This window comes from Peromyscus leucopus, unplaced genomic scaffold, assembly GCF_004664715.2.
Source record: "Peromyscus leucopus breed LL Stock unplaced genomic scaffold, UCI_PerLeu_2.1 scaffold_1177, whole genome shotgun sequence".
Taxonomy (NCBI): Eukaryota; Metazoa; Chordata; class Mammalia; order Rodentia; family Cricetidae; genus Peromyscus; species Peromyscus leucopus.
Genome location: NW_023504311.1, coordinates 1 through 8,009, shown reverse-complemented (window position 1 = coordinate 8,009; position 8,009 = coordinate 1). Strand labels below are relative to the sequence as shown.

The following is an 8,009-nucleotide window of genomic DNA, read 5'->3' as shown; positions in this document are numbered from 1 at the left end:
CTGCAGAGTACCAAGTAGTATGCTAAAAACAAACCAAGTCACTAAACTCAGGCATAAAACTTCGTGCACTGTATTATCAAAAAATTGGTTAGATATTTCTTGAAGTCTGCTAGTAGTTTCGACTGTAGTAAGCATTAGAATTTCCAGCCCAGATTAGAAGCTGTTGGATGTTGGTTTGTGAATACACAGCAGCAGCAATTGGGCTTTCTTAGAAAGAAAGCCATAGCCTGTGCTGAGCAAAGAACAGTGCCGAAGTCTGACTCTTCGTCTCCACTGTCGTGTGAACCTGTCTCCGTATGTGTGCATCTCCAAAGTCTCCACTGTCCCGTGTGCATGTCTCATGTGTGTGCTCAGGTGTTGACATAGGGAAGGTGTTACAAATGAGGTGGTAAAAAGAAAAGGACAGGATAAGATACATCAAGATAAACAGCAGCCAGGCCCCACTGGAAAGAGTTCTGAGTGGGGGTAAAGAAAACCGGCCTGCAGGAAGCTTGCCCAGGCTATGAGATGACTTTTCCCCTTCTCATTTTGAGACCTCCTTATCTCCAGAGAATTACAGGTTCATGGGAAGTTGTAAAGACAGTACTAAGAGGCTTCTCCTGTCCATTTTTGTCTGCTGTGATTTAGGAGACAGGTGACTTTGGAGAGATGGTTTGGTGTGGATCTGAGATTGTTGTTTCCCATTTAATCTGTGGTGATTGGATGCTTAAGGGTTAGGCTCCTCAAGAGCCATGTGAGAAGAAATATGTCATCTTATAAAAGCAAATATAAATATACTTAATGTGCAGAAAGCATTAGGAGGTCTCATAGATTCTGAGAAAAATCTTTCCTGCTGCATAGCAAACTGATGTTAATGATTATGGTCATAAACCACATAATAAAGGATCTGTGGGCTCTGTTTAGGGAGCAAAAACTATCAAGCGTGGAGTCCACAGTAAAAACTAGAAAGGACTCAAATGTTTACCAATAGAAAACTAGTTGAATAAGTTGTCCTGTAGAATAGCTTTATGTTGTAGAATTCTAAGCACACACTAAGAGCAATGACTTAACATGTGTATATATACCTCATATAGATATGTATCTGGAGACATATATGTATGTACGTTTTATCTATCTTCCTTTCATCCTTTCTTCTCCTCCCCTTCCCCTGCTCCGACTGACACTGAGGAATAGAATGCACTGTGGCCTGGTTTCATGTGACCTGGTGTCATACTCTAATTACTGCATCTGCTTCACTTTCATTCGGTGAGGGCCGAGGGTCTCTGACTTTAATTATCAATCCAATGCTGATGGCCTTGAGATTTACATCTCCAATGTTCTCCCTCCACTCAACCTCAGATTCTTACATTCAGTTGTCAATTTGACATTTTCCCGTGGATTTTTCAAATGTTCACAACAGTATACTGACCTATTGCCTTCCATGATCCTCTCCCTTCTCCGAGGCATCCCTGTAGGAATCAGCTTTTGCTTATCTTTTTGTCTCTTATTTTAACCCAACCCCATTTCCTATCACTCTGCTCTAATTGATGCTACTTCTTTCTGGTTTTTAGCAAGTCAAGTTCACCCTCCACTCAGGAACTTCCGCCTTTGCTGTTTCATCTCAAAATGTCCTCTCTTTGGGAAGAGTTCTCTGTTCAGTCTGCTCAAGCCTCCTTCACCCTCAATGGGTCTCTCCACCTCGTTTTATGTATGTACAACACATATTTTTACCACCAGTCTCCCACTAGAATGCAATCTTCATGACAGTCATGAACCTCCCTATCTTGTTAATACCTGAAAGCAGAATATCTTTAAAGAGTTCCTGGAACATAAAAAAAAAAAAAAAAAAAAAAAAAAAAAAACAAAACAAAAACAAAAAAACAGCTCAATTAATACGTTGTGTTAAATAGGGAGCTCGGGTGTAACTCAGTGGTAGAGTGCTTGCCGTGAAGAAAGAGGACCATAGGTTCAATTTCCAGAATAGAATAAAAGATTACACTGAATCAAGTTGGGGAGGATGTATAGCAGTTTTATAGTGCAAGTGGCATAAGAGGTAAATCATGAATTCGTATTTACGTTTCTACCAAGAAGTGTTTTAGTCTTTGCTTGAAGTAAACTACATCTTAATTACAAGTAGCATTTGGTAAAGACTGTATTCTCAAAACAAGCTGTGGCTACCCAGAAGATGAGGTACAGAGAGAAGTTTTCTTTTGGATGATGACAGTAACATGTCACAGTGCACATGAAACACCTGTGAATTGTAAATACACCAGGCAATCAAAGAAGAAAATTGTCCCACCCAGTTCTCATTCTTTGGATTGGTTGCTGTATATTTCTGGAAAATTATTTAAATTAATGCCCCCAAAAGGTCACAACATAACCGACCATGATGAAAAGCTTCTGCCTGTTTTGATTTATATCATGCTCAATGTCTTTAATGGATGCACTCATTTGTAGCATGTTTACTTCTACTTTTTACATACGCAGAAGCACAATGTTAGCTGCTGTCCCTGGGCCTGAATGTTATGTCAGCACACGAGGGACAGATCTTTGGCTTATCGAATATTGCAGCCCTCTGCTTGTTTTGGAACATCTTCTGTTACTATGGACTTAGTTCAAGGCCAGGTAATACTATTTTTTCTTTTTTCTAACAGGAGGACAAATAGTTAGTTGTTTGCTTTGGTCACCCAAGTTCAAGTTATTGGACCATGGTCCTATGCATATAAAAAGTCTAGTTTGAGCCACTGTTTGGGGGCAGCCTTACCTGGCTAAGCACAGACCTTGGGAGTTCTTCCTGCTTTGCAAAATGATGACTATCTCTTTGATTTGGGGAATTGCTGTGGTAGTATGCTGCTGCATATGGGTTATCTTTGGCATAAGGAGAAGGTATGAAAAGAATTTCTTGAATTTATCTTTTAGCTTGTTTCTGTCATTCTTTACCTTCACTATTACACAGTTTTTAAAAATACTAGTACATTAGTATTTTTATCTAAAATTTAAAGCAATTCTTCTTTGACTAAACCTGACAAGATGTAGACAGTTTCCCTTTGAATATTCACATACACTGATAGTCATGCAGATCTTGTTAAACATAACTAAAAAAATGTATAAATTATTGATGCATGTTTGTGTGAGAATGTGTGGAAAAAAACCTAAGCTGGGAAGAGTGCATTTAGCAAGGGTGATATTTGGAAGGGTTCTTTGTATTATATGAACTGAATAGATGCTCTGGCTAAGCATGTGTTCATTTGGGTTTTTTGTTATGTCAACATTAAAATATGGAAATACCCCAGCATATCTTCAGTGAGGTAGACTGCTGTCTGTTGTCTCACTTTTAAAAATTTATTTGCTCTTTGAGTTATTTTAAGTCATGTCTGATAGTTTCCAGTTTTAATTAAACAGCTTATCATAATGTTAAGAAAGGAAAAATCAATTATATTCAGTTATTCTGACAAGAGATAAGTAGTTCATGTTGGAAAATAAGTAAGCTTATAATTTCTAATAAAACATTTAAGAGAGCTGAATATCAGTAAATTATACTTGACAATCTGCCAATGCTTATCTCCCCCAACTTCATTTTATAATATTCTGATTTTTCAAATGGGATTCCTATTCTCTTCAAATATTATCACAGAATAATAATGCCCTTCTTTTCAGAGCTGGGAACCAAATGGAAGATTTCATATGTGCTAGGCAAGAGCGCCACCCTTGAGCCACACCTCCAGACCCCAGAATCCCAATATTTTTTTTTAAGGATTTATTTATTTATTATGTATACAGTGTTCTGTCTGTACATATCGCTACAGACCAGAAGAGGGCGTCAGATCTCATTACAGATGGTTGTGAGCCACCATGTGGTTGCTGGGAATTGAACTCAGGACTTTTGGAAGAGTAAGCAGTGCTCTTAACCTCTGAGCCATCTCTCCAGCCCCGCCAATATTTTTAAGTTGTGTAGATTTTAAAAACTTCATTCATGTAGCCTTTTCTGTTATTTGGTGTTTCACATCTTCAAAGAAAGGGAACAAATGAAACATTTTAGGCATTTGGACAAATGATTCATTGAATGGGTTTAAGCATTAGATAATAGCTTCATTGCTACAAAAAGAGCAAGAATCTTGTTGGTTATATTGACACTATTGGCATAGATGTAGTAAACAATTTAATGAGTGCTTGATGAATGTAGGTATGTACATATATATAGTGGTGGATAGACTGATGGATGGGTTGGTAGATGGATTGATGAGTGGGTAGATTTAGTAATCACCTTCACCAATATCTTAATAGGCTAAAAAACCCACTATTTAAGTAAAAGAATGGAGTAACTATCACAAGAAGTATCAATGAACTCTAGTTATGAAGCTTGAAATAAGTGGTAGAAACCAGTAAAAACCCGATTTTCATAAAAATTCCAAACATGTGATTTTCCATATCTCTCAAATCTGTCTTACAGGAAAGTAGGGGAACCTCCACTGGAAAATGGGCTGATTCCATACCTGGGTTGTGCTCTGAAATTTGGGTCCAATCCTCTTGAGTTCCTGAGAGCCAATCAAAGGAAGCATGGTCATGTCTTTACCTGCAAACTAATGGGGAAATATGTCCACTTCATCACAAACTCCTTGTCATACCATAAGGTGTTATGTCATGGAAAATATTTTGACTGGAAAAAATTTCATTACACTACTTCTGCAAAGGTAACTAATTTATACAGATTTGGTTTGTTTCCTAGTCTGTTAATGCATTAGTTTATTTAGTTGTTCCAGTGTTATTAGATTGTAAGATAGAGGGAACATAATATCAGGAAGTCTCTTGGTACTAAGTATTAAAAATTCAAGGTCGATGTAAATTTGAAATTGATGATGACATACACAAATTAAGCATTTTGTAAGTACTTACTGAGCCAGATGACACTGTGAATAAGGAAGGTACAGATTCATAACCTCAATGCTGTCTATAAAGACTCAGAGTAGAGTGCTGGTAGACTTAACATTCAATACAACTGTTACCACATCCATGCACACAAATATTTCATTAATTTAAGAAGTAGACTGTATATTTAAGCATCATTTAGATGTTATCAAGAATCTCTATTCTAGAGAAAACAACTTACTGAATTTTTACAAGAAAATATCAGACAGTCTCTGTCATTAAGTAGATTGAAGTCTGGTTAAAATGCATCTACAGAGAATAAAAAGGTAAAGATAAATGAACATCAAGTTAGTCTTACATCAAAGATGATAGGGTAGTCCAGAGAAGCTTCCCTGAAAAGCTGGGATTTAAACTCGACCTTAAAGGAAAAGTATATCTTACTCTGCCTTTGAAAAGTGCTGTGAATCGATATGGGAAAACCAGACAGAGAAGTATGACAGAGAAGTATGAATGTATTAAATCTATCTTCCAGCCATTTCTTAACAGTGGCTAGCTCAGGTTTAGCCCCTCCCTCTTTGATGGATTTTATTTTCTGCCAGGTATTTGGACACAGAAGCATTGACCCAAATGATGGAAATACCACGGAAAACATAAACAACACTTTTACAAAAACCCTCCAGGGAGAAGCTTTGCATTCACTCTCTGAAGCCATGATGCAAAACCTCCATTCTGTCATGAGGCGGCCTGGCCTTCCTAAATCAAAGAGTGCTGCCTGGGTCACCGAAGGAATGTACGCCTTCTGCTACCGAGTGATGTTTGAAGCAGGATATCTAACTCTGTTTGGCAGAGATCCTTCAAAGCCAGACACACAAAGAGCGCTTATTCTAAACAACCTTGACAACTTCAAGCAGTTTGATCAAGTCTTTCCAGCGCTAGCAGCAGGCCTTCCTATTCACTTGTTCAAGACGGCACATAAGGCCCGGGAAAAGCTGGCTGAGAGTTTGAAGCATGAGAACTCTCTGTGAGGGACCAGGTCTCTGAACTGATCCGTCTGCGCATGTTTCTCAATGACACTCTTTCCACCTTTGACGACATGGAGAAGGCCAAGACACACCTCGTTATCCTCTGGGCATCTCAAGCAAACACCATTCCTGCAACTTTCTGGAGCTTGTTTCAAATGATCAGGTGACTAGCAATTTAAGTGTTTATTATTCATAGTAACAGAAGTTACAATTTTAACTAAAAGACTAGTAGAGCTTTCTTTGCCCTTGGTCAAGAACGTGATACTCAGTGCCATGTTTAACATATGCATAACAAAAGCAGCATTTTGTAAGAACACAGTCCCACTGAAGGGATGTCCCAGAAGCCACAGAACGGATCAACCAGCACTTGTCAAGATCCAGTCTTGCTCTTTAAGCCCACAGCCTTCCTCTTAATGTCAAATTAAATTTGTGACTGCAATCTTCATCATGATAAAAACATTTTAAATGATGACTGACTTGTGGATGTCCTAAGGACAGAGGCCACTCCTTATTAATTTGAACATTCCGTTTCCCTCCTGTCTCGCAGATTTACAGAGTTGCAACATCAATTTTATATCACCTATGAACTGTAGTCATATTTTAAGTTAAACAGCTATGTGTTAGTCAAACATTTCTGAGGCTCAGTTCACTGTAGTCAGGTAAAGTGGAATTCAAACAGCCTCCAACAAATTTCCATGCATTGATGGAAGTATCCTTTATCTCACCATTCAAAAATAGTAACATAAATGGAAATAACAGAAGTGTTCTGAAGCCATGATATGAATTTTTTTTTCATGATAAGAATTTTAAGAATAAATTTGAATTTCTACTTGGGAAGTAACCAATACCTTGTAATTGTATGTTAGGTGAAATATTCCTTCTGAGTTACTATAGTCATCACATCAATGTCTAGCCTTTATTACACTCATTGGTTTATACAGACCTGACCAAAGCTTTGCTTTTACATAACAAAGCCCCTCTAATGTCCCTTCATGAATTCAAGGACACAAATACAGTTCAGAATACAGCAGAAGTAAATGGAAATGCCACTTTGCATAATCCCTGGTACCGTGATCAACTCCCCTTGCATACTTCCTGGTAACATGATCACCTCATTGAGAGAAATGGAGTTCTTATTTACTTGCATATTTCTGAATAAGGAAATATTTTCCGTATGTCTCTTTTCATAGGAATCCTGAAGCATTGAAAGCAGCCTCTGAAGAAGTGACTGGAGCATTACAGAGTGCTGGCCAAAAGCCCAGCCCTGGAGGGAATGCCATTTATTTGGATCAAATGCAACTGAATGACCTGCCAGTACTAGGTGTGCTTCCCATGCTACCTCTCAGTTACATCACCAGCAATGATGCTCAACATATATTGTACTACATTCTTGATATTATGCTAACCCTGCAACAGCCTGATAACTAGGGACATTACCATTTTTATCTAACAAGCAAGGGACTGAGTCCCAGGGGGTGGGATGATGCTGGAATCAAAGGCTGGAACAGTGGCAACACTGGAATAGGACTTTTGATACTCAGTTGCTCTGTGTCCTTTGCCTCCTTGTTAGTACTCCAAAACCATGAACTCAGGATTAAGGAAGCATGGAATTAAGTGTAAACAAGGTAGATCAGGAAAGCATGATCGGCTTGGGTGGTGTGACTAAGGCTTTTCTTCCCTTGTTTCTGTATTTTCTAAAATACAGAAGTGCCACATGCTTATAGTAAAACAATCTTCTTTTTATGCCCTCTTCTGTGAAGGACAGAAGGCCACATATGCTTTGAGGGCAGTTTAGCTTATTAGCAACAAAGCCTCGATCCAGCGCTGCCTGGTTTGGGAGGTGGACTGGTCACTTTGCTTTGGACGCGTACCTTCACTCACAAGAGCTAAGCATTTGTGACTGTGCACACAATCATGGTGTGAACCCTGGGAACAGGGCAGCTGACACTAGAGGCGGGAAGGCAGGACTGGACCTCTCCTAGACCCCAGCAATGCTGAGTTTAGTTTGCTCCTGTATTCCTTTACCTAGAAGCAGGGTGTCATTTCACACCATCAGATACTGAACAGCTGAAAATGGGATTTCCTAAACACTGAGTGGTAGATTCAGAAAATGCTTGGGAAGATATTTCTCTGTCAGTATGC

At 38.7% G+C, this 8,009-nt stretch overlaps 1 protein-coding gene across 1 annotated transcript; it reads left to right on the top strand.

The window, feature by feature from the left end:
• The first annotated feature begins 2,595 nt into the window (after window positions 1–2,595).
• Window positions 2,596–7,407, top strand: LOC114686695 (cytochrome P450 7A1-like). The gene is given in 5 exon segments (XM_037201701.1): window positions 2,596–2,865; window positions 4,430–4,670; window positions 5,445–5,859; window positions 5,862–6,030; window positions 7,058–7,407. Coding segments are annotated over 5 exon segments (1,143 nt in total). The 5' UTR covers window positions 2,596–2,785; the 3' UTR covers window positions 7,296–7,407.
• The last annotated feature ends 602 nt before the right edge of the window (window positions 7,408–8,009 follow it).